Source organism: Hakea prostrata, chromosome 9 (genome assembly GCF_041222555.1).
Source record: "Hakea prostrata isolate BN-2017 chromosome 9, UWA_Hpros_2, whole genome shotgun sequence".
NCBI classification, from domain to species: Eukaryota; Viridiplantae; Streptophyta; class Magnoliopsida; order Proteales; family Proteaceae; genus Hakea; species Hakea prostrata.
Genome location: NC_142608.1, coordinates 23,239,444 through 23,265,467, shown reverse-complemented (window position 1 = coordinate 23,265,467; position 26,024 = coordinate 23,239,444). Strand labels below are relative to the sequence as shown.

Here is a 26,024-nt window from a genome sequence, read left to right as displayed (position 1 = left end):
ACGGATACAGGTAACCTTTTTCCCGTCCGAGGTTTTTTTTAGGCATCTGTCTAATGTCTTTTCTTCAGGTATCTGGCCGAGGTTGCTCACATCTTTGCCGAGTCACTGAGTCGAGCTCGTGACCAATCGGAGCTGTAAAATCCAGCCTTATCTTAACCCTGACCCGGCCCAGATTTTGTACTGTTGTAGGTCCGAAGACCCGAAGTGGAGGTAGAAGAGACTTGTGGGTCCTCTTAGTTGAAGATTCGATGCTTGATCCAGAACCTATGGACATTGACAATGATGCCCCATACTTGAGCACATTGTCCGTGTTCAGTGAAAATATGCGCATCGAAGAAGATTGAATTAGTTGAAGCACCTATTGAACCCCCGTGCTCAATCCGAAGGTATTTCTTGAAACTAGACTCTTTGATTGACTTGTAGGAGAAAACCCAACTCAATTCGGATCAGTCTGGCCTTCCAAATCCCTGTTCTAAGGTTGTCGGCCTTGGTCGACTGACCAGTTGACTAGCAGTTATGAAATTCGAAAATTACAAAAATTACTTACCATTTTGACCCTACCTTTTTGGAACTCGTGAATGAAGGTCTACCCTGATCATTGGCACTCCAAAGAACGAGGAGTGACACTCTCTAGGCCCTCTCTTGGTGTTTGTGAAGATCGTTGATTCCAATCATTGGTTTTCCATCTCAATCATCACTTCTAGTATGAATCCTCTTATTCTTCTTCTAATCTACTCATTATGCTATCAATTTATAATCTTTGGACCATGGCTGAAGTGCTGCAACCTTGCAAACACTTGGCCATGAGCTTCCCCTTTCATTTCCATCAATCTCAATTCATTCTTGCTATGATTATGTTCACCTACATTACAATCCCATGATTCCTTTCATTTCAACATATTCTTTAATTCAAATTGATGTGTAGGTGTATACTAGGTTTGAATTACTATTGATTCATGATTCTAATTTAGTTCTTATCATCCCCTTAATTGATCCCCCATTAATTCTTACTATTGCAATCAATCCCAATTCAATCCTTGATGTTTAACATATAGAATATAGGGTTTTAATTTGGGTATTCACAATTGGACTATTGGATCGTGATAATTTTTGGTGTGTAGTGTCCCCATATTGTCATAATCATGCCCTCCAAGTTTCGTGTCGATCGGAGCACCAGAAGATCAGTTTCGGGCCAAATCCCCAATTCTGCCCGTTACTGTTTAGCTTTTGGTTACTGCTTGGTCGACTGACAGTCGACCAAGATATGACAGCAACTCTATCTTTGGCCGAAATGCTTTGTTTGACCTCCGATTCGATTGCTTCCTTCTCTAATGTTGATTATATGTTGTCTAGGGTACAAACACTGACTTTGGGCTATTCTTGGTGACTCTTGGTTTCCGACTCGATTAAGGTAAGGACAGTCGTTACCTCAAGTACATTGATAATGAAAATCTACTTCTACTTTGGAAACTTAGTAGATATACTTCATATGTGTACTCCTTAGCCATGAATGACTGTGTATGCATTTTATATCAGTAATAGTATGTTACATGTCATTCAGAATATCATGCTTAATTATTCTTTATGTTACAAATATGATTAATCATGTTATATGATGCCTTTGTTTATATGATGAATTATTGATCATGTATGATATGATGAGATTGAGCTTGTGAATGACTAAGTATGACTTGGGATTGGGAAGTGTCCTATTGACACTTCTGTCCTTAGACATCGGAGGGAATAGTATGGGATATTCTCCGAAGGTGTCCATCGATACTTTCCCGGGTTATTGGATGACATACATAGGATTGTCTAGATGTATGGCTAGGACTATCCTTGTTGTATCAGACCCGAATCGGAAGGGTATTGAGACCGAACGAATCGTGGTAGGGTATGGTTAATGGGCGCTCAAGATTGGTAATTACCCTATGAGAGGACATAAACCATACTGCGGATACCCGAAAGGGGCTATTTATTGGTAGGGTTGCAAATGGATAGACTTGGGCTCACGGGCGCTCAAGATTGGTAACCAATCCGTGAGAGGACGTGAGAGCTTCCCGTTTACCATTTGTGGATGACCAATAGGGTTGATGAGTCCGTAGTCCTAGTTGGTTGTAGCCATAGGATACGCTGACTCTAGTGTGAAGGATACGGAACCGAGTTGGTCAGTGCCATAGGGAAATCCAGATCTGACATGATACGACTGAGTAGATGACTTGCATTAGGCTAGGCTTTGTTGTGACATGCGCCAATACTTATACCAATGGTGATGTGAGAGAGTGGTGACCAAATCCCCAACCATGGTTTCTGATGAGGACTTTTACCCAATTACCCTGGCAGACCCAAGATATCATGTATGATTGAGGGGGAGTGACAGACTACCTAAAGAAGTATGGTGCTATGACTTAAAGCATGTCTACCTTAGAGACTAGCATACTTAGAGTTAGAATCATATTTCATTATTGCCTTATATCATCTTGCATCATATGGTGACTTGTATCATATGATTTGTGTATTGTAGAACGACTCACCTTGCTGAGTTCTTTGAACTCATTTCCTTTCTGCAATTGTTTTTGTTAGACATATCTGCAGGTACTGAAGACATTGATGGCTCCTACTATGAGGCGGCGCAGGATCCCTCATACTACGGTGAAGGTCCTGGCTATTACAAAGATTATGGTGAAGGTGCCGAGGGTGATTACCCTCCGTACTAGAGTTAGTCCGACCTTGATTTGGGAGAGGCCATGCTTGGTCTCCTTTGTGTACACATACGAGGGTACTCTATTCATGATGGAGGAGACTCTAGCCTAGGCCTTTATGTCTTTTTGGAACCCGGATATGTTGTAATAACTCTTTTGGATTTACTCTTTGATGTTGGGATTTGTAACTGATTTGATTAACCTTTTCCGCTACTTTGGAGAAGGAGTGACTTCTGATCACTCTTTTCCTCTTTTGAGATTTTCTTGATATGTACTTGATACTTGATAATTTCCGCACATTGATTGATTATCTTTTCTTATTCATTTGATCTGGTTATTACTTGCTTAAAACCTTGATTATATTTTTCATAATTATGTTATCGTGTATGTGGGAGGCATGGCCGCTCGATCCTTGATCCTCGGGCTGTGGATCACATTCCCGGGTATGCCAGATAGGATACCGGCTGGGTGGATGTGACAGGAGCAGTTGAAGCTTGCTGAGCAGCTTCACCAAAAAGCTTCACCAAAAGGCTAATGTTAAATCTGCTCAGGCGAAGAAAGAGCTTGAGGTGGCTCGGGAGAAACTTCTTATTTCCGTAACAGTCTTCGGTCTTTCCCAATCAGCCACTGCTTAAACATTTTTGGGATCAACACAAATACCTTCAGCTGAAACCACATGGCCGAGGAATACTACTCTTTTGAGCCAAAAATCACACTTGCTGAACTTAGCGTAAAGCTTCTTTTCTCACAGTCTTTGCAAAGTGAGACTTAGATGCCTTGCATGCTCTTCTTCATTCTTCAAATAGATCAAGATGTTGTCGATAAAAACTATCACAAACTTATCGAGCACATCATGAAATACTCGATTCATGAGGTCCATGAACACTGCAGGAGCATTAGTCAATCCGAAAGGCATGACTTTGAACTCATAATGTCCATACCTTGTTCTAAAAGCTGTCTTGAAGATATCACTTGACTTAACTTTCAACTGGTGGTATCCAGATCTCAAGTCAATCTTCGAGAACACAGTTGCACCTTTCAACTGATCGAAGAGATCATCAATCCTGGGCAGCGGATATCTATTCTTGATGGTCAACTTGTTCAACTCATGGTAATCAATGCATAGACGCATACTACCATCCTTCTTTTTAACAAACAAAACCGGAGCTCCCCAAGGTGATACACTAGGCTGTATAAAACCTTTATCTATGAGCTCATTCAACTGGTTTTGTAGTTCCTTCAGTTCGGTAGGAGCCATTCTATATGGAGCTTTAGATATCGGAGCAGCACCAGGAATGAGATCAATAGAAAACTCAACATCCCTATCTGGAGGCACTCCTGACAGATCATCAGGGAAGACATCAATAAAGTCGCAGACAATCTTGACTTCATCAACTTTCTTCTCTTCTTTAACCTTGCCTTCAGATGAAGCATCCTCCACTAACGTGTAGACTTGCATCAGTGCTGACATGGTCTTCTTACCAATCCTTCTTCTCTCGCCTTGAAATTCAAAGACTGGACTTCCACAGATCTGAAACGGAATTTTCCTTGAAGAACAAAGAAATATAGCTTTGTGGGCTGTCAACCAATCGATTCCCAAAATGATATCAAAGTCATTCATCTCGAGAAGTACTAAGTTGGCTTCCAAGTTCTTCTCACCAATCAAAACAGGACATTTAACTAATCCCTTATCTAGTTTTACAGTAGGACCAGTAGGTGCACTAATCAATAAACAACTAGATAATTTCTCAGGCGTTAGGTTAGTCTTCTTAATGAATGCAGATGATATGAACGAATGGGATGCACCCGTATCAAATAAGACAAATACAGGAATAGAAGCGACTAATAATGTACCTGTAATCACATCATGGCTTGCATCCTGTTCAGTATTGGAATATTGAACACTCTATCGGAGGGAGGAGCAAGAGCATTCTTCACTAAAGGAGCAAACTGTTGAACAGGCCTCTTCGGACATGCATGAGCAAACTGACCGGTTGCTTACCAGAAAAAGCAAACAGGATTGCTAGGTCCCATTGGAGTAGCTGCAACCTGGGGGCTTCGAACTAAGGGCCTAGGATTTGCATTTACAGGCCTAGCATTTGCATTCATCGGTGGTCGATTCCCGCCATACTGTCTATACTGGTCGGGCTACTGAAAACCAAGGCTCTGACCTACACTCCTAGGTTGGAAAGCAGGAGTAGGGTAGGGTGTAGGTCTCACAAAGCGCCGATCATTACGATCCACTAAACCAGGATTCCTGGACTGTCAGGGCCTTTGCACACGTGCACTCTCCTTCTCAGTCTCTTCCAACTTCTTCGAGTTCTGCACCACTTGAGCATAGCTCTCAATAGGCTGGACAATGAGATATGCTTTAATGGCAGGACGCAGTCCTTCAAAGAACTTCTTCACTTTGGCAATGTCAAGCTTCAAGGAGTCTGAAGCAAAGAAGTGAAGCTCCTCAAACTTTTGTTGGTACTCCAACACAGACAAAGGTCCCTGCGTAAGAGCCATAAATTCAGCCTCCTTCGCATCTTTCACTGCTTCCGGGAAGTAGTTATTGCAGAAAGCTTCCTTGAACAAATCCCACGACACAATGCCCGCATGTAAACCTTCCAAAATAGGCCTAGTGGAGATCCACCAGGCGTCAGCTTCATTTTGCAACTTCTGTTCAGCAAACAGAATCTTTTGGGCTTCAGAAGATTGCAGATGTCAGAAAGCCTTCTCCAACTCACGAAGCCACTTGTTAGGAAACAAGGCATCTTTGGACACTTCGGTGAAGGTGGGCACTTGCAAGCTTCAAAAAACTCTCCATCAGACGTGTATGAGGAGTTTCGGCCAACCTTTCCGCATTTGGGACCACAGCATGAGGAATTCCGTTAGCACCAGCACAATTCTCATTGTGCAAAGTCATGAACCCACCAGCATTTGATTGACTGGGCTGCTTGTTGCCAGCATCATATTGCCCATTATGTTGGCAATATCGCGGAAACTACCGATGTTCGGGGCATCGGGTATGTCATGGGTACCCTGATCACCAGTATGGGTCTGTTGATCAGAACCACCATTGGGTATCTCACCGCCTCCGAGAGGTATCTCACCATGTCCACTTCTCAAAAGAACCATTTTGCAAAAACCGGAAAGATCAAAACACCGAATTTCGAAGTTTCATCATAATCCACAAGTCCAAATGATTTGAAAATTTAAATCATGCTTAAATACATCCAATTACTCATCAAAAAATAATCCATAGGAAAAAAAATCACTTTTTCCCAAAATTCAACAGAAAATGAGGTCACTGGGTCCATTGGTCGATTGGTTCAGTCGACCAATGCTAACAGCACGCGAAAAATCAGGTTTTAAGGTGTAAAACCTCATTCAAACCTCATTTCAAACCTTGGACACTTGAGGGAGAACTCTAGGGTAAAGGTGCTAGAGCGTTTCTAAGTGTTCTAGGAGTGGATTGGTGCTTCAACAACAACTCTTTTCAACGATCAACATACAAGGTAAACCATTCATTCTCATCTCAAATACATCTTCCCATGTTAGCATTTCACCAAAAATCTTGTTTTACTTGCGTCTATAGTTAGAAATCATGTCTAGGAATACTTAGAAACATATTCCATGAATTTTAAATACAATGCCATGCATAGACAACAAGTTCTAACACTATTTTGCGTTTTCTCATCGTTAGCGCAACCGAAATCGCCAAACTTTAGAAAAAACTTGATTTCTCCCAAACCGCTTGGAGTTTTCGCACGAAATCAATTGCTACATGCTTGAAATGGTATTGTGGGTGTGTGCATGTAGTTTGATTCAACCAATTTCAGAATTTTCAAAAATCCAAATTTTGACCTAAATTGCAAAATCCCCAATTTCATCTTGCTGAATTTTTTATTTTAGGTCAAGATTTCGATGGATTTTCATCAAATAAACATCATAAACATGCTATTCCAAGTATTATGCACATGCTAGTATGTTCAATTTTCATTTTTCGAAAATTTCAAATTTGGGTAAAAATTACGAAAATGCCCTTCTGACTTAAATATTCGATACTACACTAACAAGCAATGTCCTTTGTCTCTTTCATAGACATTCATCATGTAGAGGGGAGGACGCGGTCGAGGTCGTATAGTAGGAGCTCGGAGAGGTAGGGGTAGAGTGCCAGCTCAGCCTAGAGCAGAGGTTATACGACTTGATTGCTTTGATACGCCACAGGCAGAGTTCCTGTATGAGGTGTACTTCAAGTATTGCCACATCAAGTACGGGCGTCTACTTCACCTCCGACAGCTGAGAGTGTTCAGGATCCTGCAGAGATTCGACACTCTAGCATGGACTCATCTTTTTACGGCGGACTTGCCCGTCTATCCAGATCTTGTGAGGTTGTTCTTCAGCAACCTCACGTCTATCGACGAGGCCAGAGGACAGGGCCGTCCTTTCAGACTTATCATCAAGAGCAGGGTCTTGGAGACATAGATCCGCTTCTCCACTAGGACACTGGCACAGATTCTGCAGGTGCCTTACTATCCACATCAGTGCTTGTGGATTCCCTCAGGAGTTGAGGTGGATAGCTACTTGATGCCCTACGAGCTTTATGAGATGTGTGCCACCCTCTGGGATGACTTGGAGTGTTATCTTCCGTGGAACAGCGGACAGATGACGGATTCAGCACGGATCATCGGTCACATTGTGGGCCGAAACATCATGCCGAAGGTCGGACATCACCTCAAAGTTACAGTGATGGAGGTCGTAGTCATCTACTAGATCTAGATGTGGCCTGACCGCTGGGATCGGGAGTCCACCTCCGAAGGCTAAGTCAGTTGATGAACTTAATCACAAACGGCTTTGCTAGAACACAGAGCTAAGGAATGAATAACAAGAATACGATTCAGATTGTAAGCATCTGAGTGTTTTCATCCGTCCCCTACCTTGTGGGTAGGTGATATCTTATATAGAGAGTACCTTTGAATCTTCTTCGTTGGATGTATTTGAGCCTTCTTCAGATAATCATTGGATCTTAACAGATAGATCTGTTGAGTGATAGATTTCTACTAGTTTGGACTAGTAGATGACTCCTAGGATAACACGATTGTTATCTGGTGGTTATCCGTATGATAGCAATGAGCGACAGCCGCCGAATACTGCTAGCTGTCACAAGGTTGATTAACCTATTCCAATCATATCGGATTAGGGTGTGCTTGTGACTGAGTTAGTTTTCTTCCTCAGCAATCTATCTTCTGGACCCGGCTTGCTCGGAAGCGAGTCGATTCCTTTCGTCCCGACCGGAGTCGAGGGTCGAACCAAGAATAAACCAAGTTCGGTCATATTTTCTCCATATCAGTTAGTTACCTACTAACTTTTTTTATTCACAATATAAAATCAAATAATAAAAATGAGAAAAAGAGAAACCATAAATAAATTGAGAAAGAGAAAGAGCATGGAACGAAGTTTCGATAATTTCGCCCGGTTCGCTACCGAAAAATCGGCGAGATTTCGTTGCCATTAAAACTCATGTGTGTGTCAAATTGCCAATGACTTTAATGTGTAACGTGAATGTTTTATAAAAAACCCATTTTTTCACTAAGAAATGAATGGGATTGTGTCAGTAGCATTAAATGTGTTGAATCAGATTTTATAAAACAAATAAAATATCATCAAGGTGACAATGTGTGTGGCTACAAATGTGACACTCAAACCACTTTTAACTTTAAAAAACAATTATTTTTTAATATGGATGGGACTTGGAAGAAAGTGGGAAGACAGCACATCGTCTTCTTCACTTCTTTCTTCAGTTCCTTTACAGAAACCGTAGGAAAGCCAAAAAAAGCCAAAGAAAAGCGATTGAAAAGTGAGAGTATTTTACAGTAATAGAGCGAGAGGTCAGAGATTCAGAGGTCATCTACTGTTGTTTCTTCAGGGATTTTTGATCATGTACCTGATGGTTCTGTTCTCATTCTCTTCTGCATAAACGGTGGTTTCGCCGGCGAGATTTGACTATGAGATGAACCAAAGAGGCAGAGAAAGAACATAGCAGCAAATTTACCATTTCCGACGATATTTGGCAGGTTGGATGGCGATTTTTGAAGGATTCGATAGTTTTTCCGGCGATGTTTAGCAACTTTCCGGCGACATTCTTGAATTCTAGTTTCGCCCCCTAGTATCGTTTCACTGGGGGGCGAAACCAGCGAATTTCGGCGATATTTCGCCGAAATTCGCCGAAGCTAAGTTCCATGAGAAAGAGTACCCAATTGTGGAGAAGATTTTTTTTTTCAAATTTTCGTTAACCGACCCTTATAGAAAGGGAAGAGATTAAATAGGAAGAAAGAAATGAAAGAGAATAAATAGGAAGAAAATAGGAGAGAGGAGAGAGAGGACATAAGAGAGAATAAATAGGGATTGAGGAGTTAGTTTCTAATTAGGAATGACATTTTGAATACTTAATAAGATTTTTTTTCCCCAAAATTTTCCTTTAACCCACGATTATAGAAAGAGAAGAGAATAAATAGGAAGAAAAAATGAGAGAGAAGCGAAGGGAGAATAAATAGAGAATTGAGGAGTTAGTTTTTAATTAGGGATGGCATTGATACAAATTATTTTATCTTTAAAAGTTGTTCAAAATATTGAAGGGGGTATGATATTTTACATTTGGGAATATAAAAAACTAGAAAAATTAAGGGAATTGTATAATTTTTTAAAAATGGGGGGGAGGGGGCATGGCCCCGCAACCCCACTTAGTTCTGCCCATGCATCCTTCCTTTGGTGCTATGTAGTAGATCATTTTGTTGTCTTTTGAATCTGCCACATTTTTGTAGGCTTGCTCATATACTCCTCAGTTAAGATTGAAGCAATTCTTGCTATATCCATAGGATTATTTGGTCTATTATTATGAATAACATGATTGTAGTTATTCTAGATGAAGAAGTAAGTTCATGTGTTCCTCTTATTGTTTTCCTTCATACAAAATCATCTACTTTACCTTGATTGAAGAGATGCAGTTAAAGTCCAAACAGTTGGTATTAGATGTGATCAACCCTGTTGCAAATCTAATGTGAGAAAAATGTAAGGGCATTTTGATAATAAAAATGACATTTTGCCATTGATTGATTTTTCTGAACACCGTAGGAGAGGAAAATGCATAACCCCATTGGGAGGAAATATATGATGCCATTTTATTTGGACCGAAAATGGCTTTAAACCAAATGGGGTCCAAATGAAAATTACCCCCGAAAAAACAAAAAAGTTCGACTCTGGATTGGACGATACTGATACCAAAGCAGGTACCGATATCAGTATGCGAAACATGCCTGCGAGAACTAAATTCTAGAAGGCGGCAACGTTCCCTCCAAGTCCTTGCTGGGCACACACGTAGGAAGCGAGGCATGGCTCAGTTCTGGAAGCCTGGTGCCGAGAGGCCTCGCCTTATCGATGATGAAGAAGGAGGAGTTATCTTCTACACTTCCTCCACTTCCTCCTCCTCCTCCACCTCCGGGTATCACTCATTATTGACCTTGCTGCTTTTATAATTTGTTTCTCTTCTTATTCAATCCATTTCATCTTCTCTTCGAGAATTTTGCTTATAGGTTCGGCTATTCGAGCATCGAGAGGCAGAGGCAGAGGCTCCCAGTCTTTAAGTATCGTACTGCCATTCTCTATCTGGTCGAGACTCACGCCACCACCATTATTGTTGGCGAGACCGGTAGTGGTAAAACCACTCAGATTCCTCAGGTCCCTTTCTCTTCCATTGTTTTCGATGCATTTTTTCCCGTTCCATTTTCAAGCATTCTACAGTATACTCAGAGTAGTTTTGTGCCATTTTTGCTTTTGACATATTTCAGTTCCTCAAAGAAGCAGGTTGGGCTGATGGTGGAAGAGTGATAGCTTGCACACAGCCAAGACGGTTGGCTGTTCAGGTTCTTTTTCACTCTTGAATCTTGATGATCTCTTGCTTTTTCGATGGGTTTATTGTTTTGGGTCCTCGTTTTATGCAGCCCTTTTCCCTGTTCTACGTACATTAGATTGTCGAAGGATGTAACCGTTGGTTAGTATTTTTTGTTTTTCATGATCTGCATCGTTCATCTGGGAGTTCGGAATTTAGGTTGCCATGAAGGATGATGAAATGTAATTTGATAGGTAAGAGGCAGCAAGGTTGCCCCATGAATCAGGAGAATTCACTCATCAGAGTCTTAGGGATGGATGGACAGCAGCCTTTTTGTTTAAGTTTTTCTCATGGAAGTACAGAATACTGATGTAGTCACAATTCACTGAGGTCATGTTAACCAAGGTCTTGATGGAACCAATCCAAAAGGGGAAAAATTAGGTACTTCGAAAATGCTGTCACGGTCTCCTTGGGGTGAAAATAGAAAAGTCTCAAAAGAGAGGGCCCTAGGACTTTGAGATATGGATGGCATGGTTATGGGAATATCCGAAAGATAATGGTATTACTTGATAGTCAAAACCGGCTTTAGATAAAACGTTTTTACAGGACCAGTTTCATAGAGATTTCGGTTGGGAGTCTTGAATCTAGGAATTCTGTGCTTGGATTGACATGTAACTTGGAGGTAACCTAGGTGATGATATAGGAAATGATCCTCCAGGTTTGGTGATGTCCTAATGGGTAAACTTCCCTAAACCTAAGTTTTTGATTTTAGGGTTTTAGGAATTACAGAAATACAAGGAAATATTTTTTCTATTATCTTGAAATTGGCTGGACAGCTAGGATGAAACCCAAGATATTATGGGGGCAGGCTGTGGTTTAAATCTTGCACAAAACTGACGGCTAAGACAGAATTTATGAAGATTCTTGCATTTCATGGTACATAGAGTTCGACTAAGGATTCTTGGCTTAGAACAAAGCAAAACAAAGGGAAAGGAGAAGGTTACGTTGCTGTACTGTACTTTAAACACCAGACCAGCCTTCTGCATAGGGAACAAAACACTCAAGCCAAAGCTGAATCGCACAAATTCTCCTCCGATCTGTCTGCTCCTTTCTTCTTTCCTCGAGGGGGGTATACATAGGAGCCAATAGCCTCACAATTCATATTAGAAATAGGAAAGAAACTCCTAGAAGAATCAGAACTGAAAAGCCTATTAGACCTAGGTCTCCTACTATGGACATGACTTGGATACTAAATACAATAAATAAAACTAAAGATTAATAACTTGAAGCATAGTCTGACCTTGGTTATAGCAGGTAGAATTTACACAATTGCTACCCATAACCGAAAATTAAAGCTACTGTAAAAAACTGTAAAAACGTAAGTATGGAATGTGTCCATCACTAGTACTAATGGTGGGTTGCAACCTCGTGAAACATGTTTGTGCTGGAACTGCATTAGTTGCCCTGGTTGCTCAGGCGGCTGCAAAATTGGCTAGGTGCTATTCCTCATATTGCATTGAAATTCTCAAACAAATTAGGAATGCCTTTGTACTCAATTGTTAAACCTCTTGCATCCAATAGTGTTACCTATATCGCTTTGGTAAGATATCATCTATTTGAGCCAGGTGGATGGATACTCTTGATAGTGGACTATATTTAGATTGGGGTCACTAAGGATTTACCTTATGTCAACTTTTAGGGCCCACGTTAGGTATATGGCCAAGCATTCTTAGAGCTCTTGTATAGAGATTGTAGAAAATAATGAAAAAATTCATATAATAAGGGGTAACCCGGCCTAGACCTGTGTCATATTGGTATCGGAACTAGATTCGGATGAAGAATCCATCTCCTTCCTTATCTTATCCTTCTCCTTTTTAAATTCTTGGGTGGTACTACCCATGTTGGGAGGTGACATCACCAACAAAGGACTGCACAACATCATTTGTTATACTGGGAGCTGGATGAGTGTTAAAGAAGAGTGATGACAGGTTTGGGGCCATGTTTGAAAGGCTAGAAGTTACGATTGGAAGAATCAAGCAAAATTTGACAAGTTTGTTGATGAGAGTTGTGAGACTTGTATCAATTTCACTGAAACCCTTTGGTTCGTGAAGAAAATTGGAGTCCAAGTTGTAGTGGGAGCTTTTAAGTCAACTCTTCACATCCTGCGGGTGAAGACACTCCACAAATGATTTCACTCATTACAAGCACAAAGGTTCGATTGCTGACTTGTCAGCAGTGATCCCTTACCCGAGAATATTGATAGGGGATTGTTTGATCCAACCCGAAACAGGTATGACAGTAATTGGCCCTCAAAGAGATGGAAAGGCGGGTTTCCAAAATTCATCAGTCTAAAAGCCGGTCTCCTTCCCAAACTTGCAAGAAGTCTATACATTCTGTGACAATTCTCTGATAGGGACTATGGTTGAACCTCTTTTGTGTTAGTTATTGTTGAGCAGAATGGAATATTTATACAGTATCCAGTGCACTTTTTCAACATGTGATCTAGTTGGATTGATACTGAACCCCATGACCAGATGATGCCATGGTATTTATTGTTCTTTTCATTGATGAATGAAACTTTTAGGTTTTTTTCCTCCCTATTTGTTAAACATCTTTTCCTGCATTTGAAAAACATATTTTGGGATGTAGAGCAATTGTTATACTTAGAGAAAAGTGTTTGTTCTTATGTATATCCTCTTGTTTCTACAATTATTCTATCTATTGCTTTATTACACAGGCTGTTGCTTCAAGGGTAGCTGAAGAGATGAGTGTTAAGCTAGGAGAGGAAGTTGGGTACACAATTCGCTTTGAGGATCTTACAGATCAAGTGCGTTTCTTTAACTTTATTTGCATTGCCACATTGGCATATTGTCATATTCTTTAGGGTCGCCATAACGTAAGGGGAAGTATCACAAGTGTCTGCATGGATACATTCGTTGATGCCTTATTATATACAATTTGGTCACCCCACCATATGAATTTTTTGTTATCTCATTAATTGGTGGTGGCATGCCATGAATGGTGGGACATGTTTCTGTTTTGGTACTACAGAATGCCACCAGGATCAAATTTCTTACAGATGGAGTGCTGCTTAGGGAAATGATGGATGATCCTCTGCTGACCAAATATAGGTATTAATTTTGAATTTAGAGACTAATGAATTGGCTTAACATATTATTTATTGAAAGTTTTTTATGTTAATTCTTTGAAGTGTATTCTTTTTCCTTTTACAACCGTATGAAATATTGTCTTAACAGTTGAAAGTTATGATATGTATGTGCTTATTGTCATGCCTTGGTGGGATATGCTATGTACTTTTATTCATTGAAGGCCGAAGTGTTAGGATTGAGGCAACCTAAAAGGCAGTGAATTGTTTTATCAACACAAACCTGGTAATTAAGGTCCATTCTCCCAGTGGTTTTACCAAGGATCACTCTTACAACCCAAACAACTTCACTCTCAACAAGAGAAGAACTTCAAGTTCTCCTTTGCCAGGATACTGCAATAAATTGTGAAAATGTGTTGAAGGAAGATACTCCAGTGAATGCATAATTGTGATTCTCACAAGATGGATGCTAAGAAAAACATTTTCAATATAATGCTCGACGTCTTCTGCCAAAGGCCCCAGCCAGAATCTAACAGGCAAAAAAGTGCCTCATCAGTTGACTGTCATTTTCAGCCAGTCATTCATATGCTAGTGACTGTCACTGTATATAGCTGTTTTATATCTGTTGACAGTAGCTGGATTAACACTGTTGCACGGTCTAAGCAACTAGAAGATTTCCAGCTGCTGTTGTTACCAGAGCCAGCATAGGTCAACTTTCTGTGGGTTTGCAACGGTTGCTGCTAGTGGACTGTGGACCTATGAAGCAGAAGGTTCTTAAAGCTCTCTAGTAGAGGAGTATAGGAAATGGAAAACCGGTCAAGCAATCAGTTGCTTTTGTGAGCTAATTTTGTTTCTATTTTGATCAACTTAGATACCAAAGTAATTCCACAATGGTCTAAGCAGAAACAGTTTTTGTCAAATTAATTCCTGAGGCTGGTCAACCAGAAGGTCCTAAGTTAAGGTATTTCATAGATTAGTTTAGGTCTTTTAGTAAGGTCTAAAATAAAGGAAGCTTTATGGAGGATTAACAATCAAGGCACAAGGTCCACATGAAAACCCAGTGGAAGTCCCGAAGAGCTTAGGAATCTACGAGCTATTTGTTCAGACCCTAGTCCATTGGGTGGGTGGAGGGGTAGAGTAGAGGGGTTGTAGGGTACCAAACCCATCCAAAGTTCCAAAAATGTGGGACATGGTCTACTACCATGCTGTCCTACATGGGACAGGGGTTGGTTAGTTGGTCAGGATTTGCTTTGGGCTATATTAGCGGTGAGGGGGTACAAAGAAAGAGAGGGTTTTGGGGGGGGGGGAGAATTTTGTAAGGGAAAGGGGACAAGCTGTGCTCATATGGGAGAGGTACTCTCTCAGGTTAGGGGTGATTGAGGTAGAGAACTCAGAGGTGAGGGATTATTGTATTTGTAGATCAATTAAGCCATTTTGTTAATGAATCAATCAAAGAGCTTCCTCTTACATTCTTGTGTATACATTTCAATTGTGTGTGTGAGTGGGAGTGAGTGAGTTGTAGGGTTGCCGTGAGCTGAAGTTCAGGTGGAGTAGCTGATTGTGGGTTCATTGGAACCGTTTAACATGGGGATTGTTTGAAGTTGCAAGATCCTTACAAGGAAATTACAGGGAAAGCTTATTCGAGGTTCGATTCGGGAAGTTATAGGGTCTTGGTATCAGAGTGCTAAGTACAATGCAGACTTTGAGTCTTTGGTTGCAGTCGTTGGAGAGAGATGCTGGTTAATGGTTAAGAGGGACCTTTATGGCAAGTTTAACTGAAGAAATACAGACTAAAGTTTATGACTTTGAATGACGATCTGACCCAAGTAATGGAACTAGCCCAGACCATTGAGGCCAGAAACTAGGCCCTACGAGGTCCATGAAGAGCCATGGGCCAACAATCTAACTCGCTTGGTTTAGGAGGAGCCCATTGAGACTTGCATATTACCACTGCTTCAAATGGGCCCAAGCCCAAACCAATGATAAGGGTTTAGACAAATACAGTTGGGCCCAATTCAGGTGGCTTACCTAATTCAAGCCTAGTTTTAGCGACGTCTAGTCCATTGGTGGCTCTTGCAGCATCCCAGGCCATGATGTCCACCACCGAAGGACACGATCACTCACTATAGTTAATGCCAGAGGAAATTAAAGTCAAGATGGACAAGGGCTTATGCTTTTGTTGCAATGCACCTTATTTCAAGGCCCATCAATGTTTGTACAAGCAACTTAAGGTCCTACTTGAGGAGGACTTGACGGCCATAGTGGGGGATGCGAGTCGTATGGTGCTGGCTACACTGGACAAACGATCAGATTCACCTTGAGGGCAAGGTGAAGGGGGACTGCTGTTAATTGTGGGGGAGCATACACCATAGAGTAAAGGGGTTGTAGGGGATCAAACCCATCCAAATATGCGGGGTATAGGATCAACTACAAGGCCAAGTGGTGAAATTTCATTTGGGAGCAGCCACAACCATTGTTAAAAATGTAAATTGCATTTTGGGGAATGTGAAAGGTGGCTTGTCATTGACAAATGGTATGCTCACATGTGGCAAAATGAGTTAGAATGTGGCAAAGGTGGCCACACGTTTTAGAACGTAGCAAAGGTGTCTACGCAGGTGTTATAATGTAGCAAAGGTGGCTACGCATGTGTTCACATGCATTAGTCTTTGAAAATCATGTTTATCACACTTTTAAATGTGGTAAATGTGCAAGTTTAGTCAAAGTCTTTAAAGGTGACTTGACTATAGCCACCCATATGGTAAATATGATTGTTTATTTTTAGCTTATGTCATAATCCTTAATTGCTAATGTATTCTATCAATATGTTGCATAAGTTCAAGCAAGAAAAAGTGTAGTGGAGTTGAAGTTCTCTTCTTTCTTTTAATCTTAAAATCTTTTGTTTTTCAGGTTAATTCATCTAATATATTAGCAAATATATTATTTATTTTCAAAGTTGTAGCCTCGAGGTCAAGGCATCAAAAGAACCTCCTAACAAAAAATGTTAAGACTATGTAGGGAAACTGCCCCCTGAACTCTACTTATGTGGAAGCCTTTGGCACTGGGTTCGCCTTTATATTATTTATTTTTGAAGTTGGCATCGGAGCTAGTTCAAATGGCTTTCTCAGATTCTGTTCAATTGCAGCCTCCTAAATTGAACGGAAAAAATTCCGGTGGCTGGGTAGGGCAATGTTGCTTAAGGTGTTCTTTAGATCGCAAGATCTTTGGAATTTGGTCAAGAATGATTACAATGATGTTACCAATTCCAAGGCCCTCAACGCATTGGAGAGGGAGGATAAGTCATTGTTGTCGTTTGTTCGTGACTTTTCAAGCTGTGGAAGAGTTGGTATCCCAAAAAATATCAAACTTGGAAACAACTATAATTAAGTGGGGTGCAAAAATCCTACAAAGGTAATGATCGCACAAAGTGAGCACGACAACAAATCCTTCAAGGAGATTGCGAGTCCCTAGCATGATGGACTCGGAATTAGTCTTGGGATATTTTGATCATGTTCAAGCATCAATCAACTAAAGACTAACGACAAAGATCTTACCAACCATCGAGTTGTAGAGAATAATCTTAGGTTCTTTGACTGGAAGATTTGACTACATTGTCGCTACCATTGAAGAAGGACAAGATATATGAACCATGACCTTGGAGCGATTAATGGGTTCATTGTGTTCGCATGAACAGCAGATGAATCAGAAGTCCAACCGTTTAAACTGAGCAAGCATTGTAAAGTCAGGTTAAACTATGCCAAGTCATGGAAGTTTTCAGGGTGGCTGGGCCGCGTATGTGGTTGAAGAAGAGGTAGAAATTACAACACTAAAAAGGATGAATCATATGAAACATGTGACAACTCACATGTTAAGTGTTATTGGTGCAATTGACATGTATGAATGCCGGCTGAGGATCCCAACGAGTTGGAGCATGCAAACATCGTTAATGCCAAAGAGAGTATGGTGCTTGCATGCAAGAAGGATGAGATGGAGATTGCAGAGTCTATTGATACCAAGACTTGGTATGTTGATACTGGTTACAGTAACCATATGGCTGGATAGAAAGAGCTGTTCACACAATTGGATGAGACCAGGTTTGATGTTATGCCATCTTTGGGAATAAATCCAAAATTCCCATGATGGGTAAAGCCGTAAAGGTAACATTAGTATCCAATCAAAAGATGACATTGTTTTACCTTTCCGATGTTTTCTTTGTGCTAGGACTTTTGGAAGTTGTTGAGTGTTGGGCAATTTATAGGGGAACAAAGTTAACATAGATAATGAAGTTTGTACCATTTAAAGGCACAAGCAGCAAGCTGATAGAAAAAATGCAGATGACAAAGAACAAGATGTTCCTATTGACTCTTTACACAAAGTGTTTGTTCAGGTTCCGGATGATAATTTTCTAAAAAAAAAAGAGGCTCTTAACAAATTTAAAGAATTTAAGGCTTTTGTTGAAAAACATAGTGGCTTTTATTTGAAGACTTTGAGATCTAGTAGAGGAGAATTCACCTCAAATGAAGTTTTCTCCTACTGTGAAGATCAGAGGATAAAATGACAGCTGACAAAAAGCTGCAAACCTCAGCAGAACGGTGTAGCAGAGAGGAAAAATAGAATAATCTTTGAGATGGCTAGAAGTATGCTGAAGTCTGAAGCTCTGCGAAAAAATTGCTAAGAAGAAGCTGTTGCATGTGCTATATTTCTAATGAGTAGGTGCGTTACAAGAAGTGTTTGTGGGAGCATACCAGAAGAAGCCTAGAGTTAACAAGCCAGATGTCTTGGCTTTTTATTATGTATTTGGATATGTTGCATATCCCCATATACAGGAGGAATGGATAAAGAAGCTGGATGGTAAAAGCCGGAAGTGCATCTTCATTGGCCATAGCGACATGACTAAGGGTTATAAGCTATATAATCTTGTCACCAAAGAAGTGATCATCAGTAAAGATGTTTAGTTTGTTGAGAATGAAGCTGGGACTAGAGCCAAAAGGGTGGCCAGAGAAGTGCTGTCATCAACAATGAACCACCAGAGGGGGAAAGAAAAATTATCACCAAAAATTTTCACCTTCCATCTGCCGTTTTAATCCACACTAGTTTCGACACTGTTGAGTCGACTGCAGCGGATTCACGTGATGCTTACACAATTGAAAGATTATGTGGTCACGTGGGATGTTGATAGTGATGAAATTACTGATGAAGAAATGGTAAACTTTTATCTTCTCGCGGATTGTGATCTGGTAAACTATGATGATGTAGGAGTAGATGAAAGGTGGGTCTAGGCAATGGAGCAAGAGATCCACTTCATGAAGAAAAATGACACGTGGGACTTGACTTCTTTACTTCACGGTAAAATGCCCATTGGGGTCAAGTGGGTGGACAAAGCCAAGTATAGATTGGACAGTCAGGTGGATCGATTCAAAGCCAGGTTGGTGGTTAAAGTCTACAAGTAGAATCTAGGTATTCACTATTTCGAGGTGTTTGCACAGGTCGCTCGAATGGATATTATTCGGATGATTATCTCTCATGCAACTCATGTATGTAAAATAAGAATTCCTCAATGGCTTTCTTGAAGAGGAAGTTTATGTTGAGCAACCCCCTGCATATGTGAAGAAAGGGCATGAGAATGATGTATACAGGCTAAAGAAGGTGTTTTACGGACTAAAACAAGTCACGTTGGGTTGGTACATGTGCATCGACATTTATTTGTTACAGCTTGGCTTTTGTAACTGTCCTTGTGAACATTCAAGGTATATGAAGTTTGATACGAGTGGAAATACTTTGATTGTGTGTCTTTATGTGGATGACTTGATATTCACAGGGAATTTTGAGCAGATGTTTGTTGAGTTTAGGAAGGCTTTGACCAGTTAGTTTGAAATGATAGATTAGGACTTATGTCCTACTTTTTGGGCATTGAAGTGAAGCAGAGAGGTGAAGGTATATGTAAATAAATATGCTAATGATATTTTGAAGTGCCTGAAGATGGAGTCCCTTAAATTGATGAACCCCAATGATGGAATGACTTAATTTGAAGAAGGTGGCAAAGGGCTAGTAAATCCCACTTAATTTAAAAGCATTGGAGGCACTTGAGATATTTGACCTGTTTGAGACCAAATATTATTTATTTGGTTGGGATTATTAGTTGATTCATGGAAAAACCCTGGGAATCACATTTACAAGCAGCTAAAAGGATATTGTGGTATGTAAGCATACTCGTGAATCGTGATCATGGAATTCTTCATTCTTGCTTGGACAATTTCAACCTAGTGGGTTATATAGATAGTGATTGGGTAGGTGATATTGATGCCTGGAAAAGCACATCTGGGTATGCTTTCTTTATTGGATTTGGAGATTTTTTTTGGGGGTCTTTGAAGAACCAAGTTGTTGCCCTTTCAATAGTAGAAGCAAAGTACATAGCTCTAGCATCAGCAGTGTCTCAGGCTGTTTGGCTTCGCAAGATGCTCAGTGAGCTAATGCATGAGCAAATCAGTCCTACCAAGGTTATGTGTGATAAAAAGTTAGCTGTTGGACTCGCAAAAAATCCAATGTTTCATGGTAGGAGCAAAAACATTGGCATTAATATCATTATATTCATGAGCTGGTCAAAGATGGCGAGATCGAACTTGATTTCTATAGATTCGAACTTAAGTTGTTGATATTTTAACTAAATCACAAAAGGCAAATATGTTTCAGAAGTTAAAGTCTATGTGTGGTGTGGTACCAAAATTAATTTATGGGAGGCTATGGAAAATGTAAAGAATGTGGAAGGTGACTTGTTATTAACAAATGGTATATTCACTTGTGGCAAAATAGGTTAGAATTTAGTGAAGGCGGCTACGCATTTGTTAGAATGTAGCAAAAGGTGGCTACATGTGTTCACATGAGTTGAGTCTCTGAAAATCATGTTTATCACACTTTCAAATGTGGTAAATGTGCAAGTTTGGTGAAAGTTCTTAAAGGTGGCTTGACCATAGCCACCCATGTGGCAATTGTGGTTTTCTGCTTTTAGCTTATGTCATGATCCATAGTTGTTAATGTAACCTATTAAAAAGGTTGCACAAGTGTTTTTTTTTTTTTGGATGAATAAAAAATATATATTAAACGCAAGGAAACAAGAGAACAAGGCCTTTAAACAGAAGGCCGAAAAGGAGAATTAAGACCCCAGGAGACAACAATAAGCCTGTTCCTTGGGGTATCATCAACATGGGGATGGGGAATAGCTATCAGCCTAGAAGAAACTTTAAAATAGATGGCATTCCAAATCCTATCTATAGAGCAGGATTTGGAGGTCAATCTCCTAAGATTGCGTTGCCACAATAAGTGATGGATCAAGGCACAATACACTAGCTTACCAATCCGATCGCAAATGGAAGAGCTTGAAAAGTTTCTCAAAATCCAAGATCAATCTCGAAAAACCCATAGGATCGCCTCGAATGGGGCCAAATGGAAGCAATGGCTTTTCCCCAGATAGATTTGGAGAAGGGGCACGAAAAGAAAAGGTGCTCACGGTTTTCGAAACTGTTCCAACAAAGGATGCAATTGGGGTTAGCAGAGATATGACGGTCAATATGGAATCATTGGGTGGGGAGGGCGAGGTTAAGGGCTCTCCAAAGGGTAAGGGAATGGCGGGGAATGTAGCCTTTGAACCAAACCAATGGGGGCCAGGGCGCTTAGGGTTATGGGATCTGATGAGTTTCCAGGCAGAAGAGGTGGAGAAGGTTTTGGATGGGGAAGGGAGCCAAACAATGTGGTCTCTAGAAGAGAGAGAGAGAGGGGGGAGGGATTCCCAAACTTGTGTGAGAATGGGGAGGGGGGTAGGGATCTATGACCCATTTGAGATGAAGTTAGACAAGGGAGTGGTTTTGGGGATACAGGTGCTGTAGACAATACAGGGGCCAAAGAAGTTATAGAGAATGCCCATCGGATGCCACGGATCAAGCCAGAAGGAGGTGGTGGAGCTTGAGTAGATGGAAGTAGAGATGGCAAAGATGGCACGGGGACGCAGCAAGAGAATTTTCCTCCAGACCCTCCAGACACAAGTTGTACAAGCAAGAACAAATGTAGTGAAGTTGAAGTTGATCTCTTCTTTGAGAAACATGCAATCTGCCTGCCTTTATAATACTGTATTTCCTTTTTAGCGCCAAGAAGAAGAAAGACTTTGGAACACGAGGTTGCCTATAGTGAAAAAAACTTTGCCTATGGTTAACTTTATTGTGTGTACAAACAATGGGGGCTTCAACGACATGAGAGGATTTCACTTGTGTACAAACTTTGCGTGGTACAGCATTATGGGTACTTGTATCCATATAACTGCCTTTCCATAGAACTCACATGGATTTTCATGATTTTTTTGTCCCTACATGCTGCATGTCATTCCTGGCTCTCTAACTTGTCCATTTCTCCAGTTCTGTGGTTCAAGTGTGCTAGCAGCTTTAATTGATATAAATGAAATAATCAATACACTATTTTTCTTCATAAGCTTGTAGTATATTTGGTGGATATAACAAAGTTCACTGACTCCCTTCCATGCCCCCCCCTTCTACCTCAAATTTGTTATGTTTTGTGTCCATCAGTGTTATAATGGTAGATGAGGCTCATGAAAGGTCCATTTCAACTGACATCTTACTGGGTCTCCTGAAAAAGGTAAATTTAAGCAGGCATTTTTGTTCTTGTTTCTAATACGGTAATTCACTTATGATATAATTATCACCATCCCAGATCCAACGACGCAGACGTGAGTTGCGTCTGATAATCTCCTCTGCTACAATTGAGGCCAAGTCAATGTCTGATTTCTTCTGCAACAGGTACCTGTCATGGTCATTTGATTTGGATATTGTCCTTGGTTTGTCTCAGATGGTGGTTTTTTTCATGATTATATTTGTTTTCAATGGAGAGAATGTTAGATGTGGCAATCATCATGCATCATGCATGGGTTATTATTGTTGGTTTTTGGTGGGTTGCATAAGATGGTGATGATTTGGATCAGTTATTAGTAGTTTCATAAAGTGAAGATGATGTGGAGTAGTTAGTAGTTTAGTAGAATGGTGTTAGTAGGGCTACAATCACCACAGAAGTTAAGTTACTTGTGTCATAGTCATTAACGGCTTGCATTGACAGCCCTAATTAATCCTTGTTGTGAATGAAGGAGGTTGTCAGATTGTAATCCTAAAACTTTTCTTGATTGAAACGAGGCTGGCTAACTCAGTTTAGCGACTCCCTTAAATGCATCTTTCATCTCTTTTAACTTCTTTGCCGACTACAATGTGAAGCATAACCAAACATTGTACATACCAGAAACTTACTTTCCCAGAATATGTTCTATTGGCAATGATTGGAGTACAGTTATTTTACAAGCTGCACATTGAGTCCTTAAGAAGACTTCCTCATAACGTGTTCTATTGGCAATTAGGTCTGTATATATGTAATACATCCCCCATCAATTAGAGATGGTTTTAGTATAGGGTATGTTGCTGCGGAAGAGTTTTGGTGATGTTGAGCAGTTCATACAAGATTTGTATAATACTACAATTTCTTCTCTTCTTCCTCTCAGAAAATTGATCTCATCCTTCTTTGGTTTTGCCTAGGAGGCTAACATGCTAGGACCAATTCTGTTTGAGAATATTAAATCAGATCTAAAATGAACTACATGTGATTGCGATTAAAATGAATGATGAAGGTTATGAAGATGATGAGCTAGATGGTGATGAAGATAGTTGACGATGAAGATGCAGCTTAGGTGTTCCACTAGTTGCCCAACCATAAGATTCCTACCTTGGCATACTTGATTCTCATGAGTTCTAACTTCTCAAAGGACAGTTTTCACAAAGTTCTTGGTTCTGAACCAGCAACCTACAGTTCCAAGATATGCTGTGAAATGCAAGGTTAGACAACATGTAATGTAGAGATATCAAGTAATTCAAATTATCAACTATCAAGTATCAAATACATTAACATTACACATTAAACTATCAAAAAACTTAAATGTCTTCAAAACTTTACAACCTTAAAAAGTTTTAGACTTTTAGTAAGTCATAAATCATAATCCATAAGTTAACAATCACAAGAGTACCAATCACAAGAGTACCAATCACAAGAGTACAAGAGTAACAAGATTACAATTTACAACTTACAAAGTTACAACATACAAGACTACAAGACAACAAGAGTATCACTCAGCATTCTGCATCAACTGATCTGAACGGTGGCCACATATGACTCCCAAGTCAACTCATCACTGTAGTATGTTACATATCGGTTTATATGGAACCGATATGTCTCCGTGTCAGAATACTGGAGGAATAGCACTCTGGGGTAACCATCAATTGTGGGTGGGTGAAAGAGCCATTGCTGCTTTTGCTGTTCGTGTTACTATTGAATATATGGGTAGGGGTTTCTAAACCAGTCAGTTAACAACCCACCTTCACTCCCATATGTGTACTCTCAGGTGCAGGGTCTTGATGAATAGCATGATCTCCATAAGAAGAATACCCAGTGTAATCATACCCGGTGCTGTGATTCCCGTATAGGGTACCCCGATGACTACCAACTGGCCAAACTTTGCAGTTGTGAACCACTATGACCATAATCTAGGCTCATGCTTCCCATGTTCATTTCAAGATCCTGCATGTTCACATAATCATTCATTTGCCCTTGGTTTGATCTGCTCTTCCTACTCCTAGGATAAGTCTTGGAGATAGGGGAATTGTGGCTCGCATGTGTTAGATGACTCCCTTTGTTGACCTTGACTTCCACCAGCAACACCACCTGCCTGACTGCCTCCATGACTTGATGGCTGACTTGGCCCTCTGGTATCATCAACATCATTTGAACTCCCAGTCTCCCACTACTAGACGTCACCGCAGTTGTTTCAAGTCGACCAAGTGGCTTCACAAATGGTACACTTGGTCCTGCTGATGCTGCTACAGCAGCCTTGACCCTCATCAGAAGGCACGTGGTTAGCCATAGCATCTGGGTCCATGGCAGCAACAATTGTAGGATCTGGCTGCCCTCCTGGCCCATCCATAGTTGTCACGGCGACGAGGCGATGCGAGGCGGTTTTAGCTAGTTGGGGCGATGAGTCGACGAGGCGCCCTCCGAGGCGCTTTCGAGGCGGTCGAGGCGTTTTAAGTGAAATTTTACTTTATGTACATCTTATACACTAATTCATTATAAACCTATCTTATATATAATAAAAAAACTAATATTAGCCATTTAGCCTACCTTAAGTCATCCATAATACTACAAACCACACATAGTAGGTCCTAAATAAATTCCAAGTATCATACTACTTGGAGTAGGATAGGATGCAGTAATCATATAGCAAGTTCAGAGTATGACATCAGAACATTACATGGATAACAACCACGTGAAAGTCACAGAGAAGTAGCTATGTCACAAGAACCATAACAGAAACTTTAATTGCAATTTGCAAGTCACAAAGAAGTAAATAATTAGTTAATAATCTCCAAACAGAAATTAAATAACGAGTAGCAACTTATAACATTGTTAAAACACAAAAGAAAAAGAAAAAAAGCATGTTGGCGACGTACCGTCGCCTGAGATGGTGAACAAAATCACCGGAGGCCGCTGCAAAACGTTAATGAATTAATGTTACAAATGATCCCATGTATTCCGTGTAACATTTGTATAAGCATTCAGCCATTAGATTATTCCCAATTGGAATCTAATTTCCAATTTATTTTTGGCCTTTGATTTGAAAAAAAAAATGGTGGTTTTTTAAAATCCCATAAGGCGGTCGCCTCAGGTTCTGAGGCGTCCAAGGCGCCGAGGCGAGCCCGAGGCGCCGCCTTATGGGCTCAACCGAGGCGATACTCGCCTCAGGCCCTCTAAGGCCGCCGGACGCGGCGCGCCAGGCGACGCCTAGGCGACGCCTTGACAACTATGGGCCCATCCAGCACTAGGCCACCTTGATCCCTAACCCATTGATATGTGACATCATCTTCCTCATCCTTTGCGAGGGGCTTGTGGAATATATCAGTCAACTCAATCGGTTCCCGATTTTCGTCATCTATATCATCTTGTATGTGCCCTACTCTCAATCTCATGTTGTAATGCACATACACTAAGTCCTCGAGCCTCTTACTCCCCAATCTGTTCCATACCTTACTATGGATGAGCGAGAATGCGCTCTAGTTCCTCTCACAACCAGAGGATGAGTAAGTCTATGAGAGTACTTTAATTGCTATATCCCTGAGATTTGGCGAACTAATTCCGTATAGCACCCACCAGTCAGCTGCATAACCAAATATAAGAATGCATTAGGCAAGTAAATCTTAATATTTATATAACTTATCAGTTATCACTTATAGAGTTATAGTAATGGACTATT

General features: G+C 40.6%; 1 protein-coding gene across 3 annotated transcripts in view; it reads left to right on the top strand.

Annotated features, from left to right (window-relative positions):
* Positions 1-9,983: 9,983 nt before the first annotated feature.
* The window catches only part of LOC149005032 (RNA helicase family protein), a 128,816-nt gene continuing 112,775 nt past the window's right edge, over positions 9,984-26,024 (top strand). For all 3 annotated transcript variants that reach the window (XM_089167626.1, XM_089167625.1, XM_089167627.1), the window contains exons 1-7: positions 9,984-10,188; positions 10,280-10,424; positions 10,535-10,609; positions 13,313-13,402; positions 13,627-13,706; positions 22,249-22,318; positions 22,394-22,479. In XM_089167626.1, the coding sequence (XP_089023752.1) occupies positions 10,079-10,188; positions 10,280-10,424; positions 10,535-10,609; positions 13,313-13,402; positions 13,627-13,706; positions 22,249-22,318; positions 22,394-22,479 (656 nt within the window). In that variant the 5' untranslated portion in view covers positions 9,984-10,078. The remainder of the gene's footprint in view (positions 10,189-10,279; positions 10,425-10,534; positions 10,610-13,312; positions 13,403-13,626; positions 13,707-22,248; positions 22,319-22,393; positions 22,480-26,024) is intronic.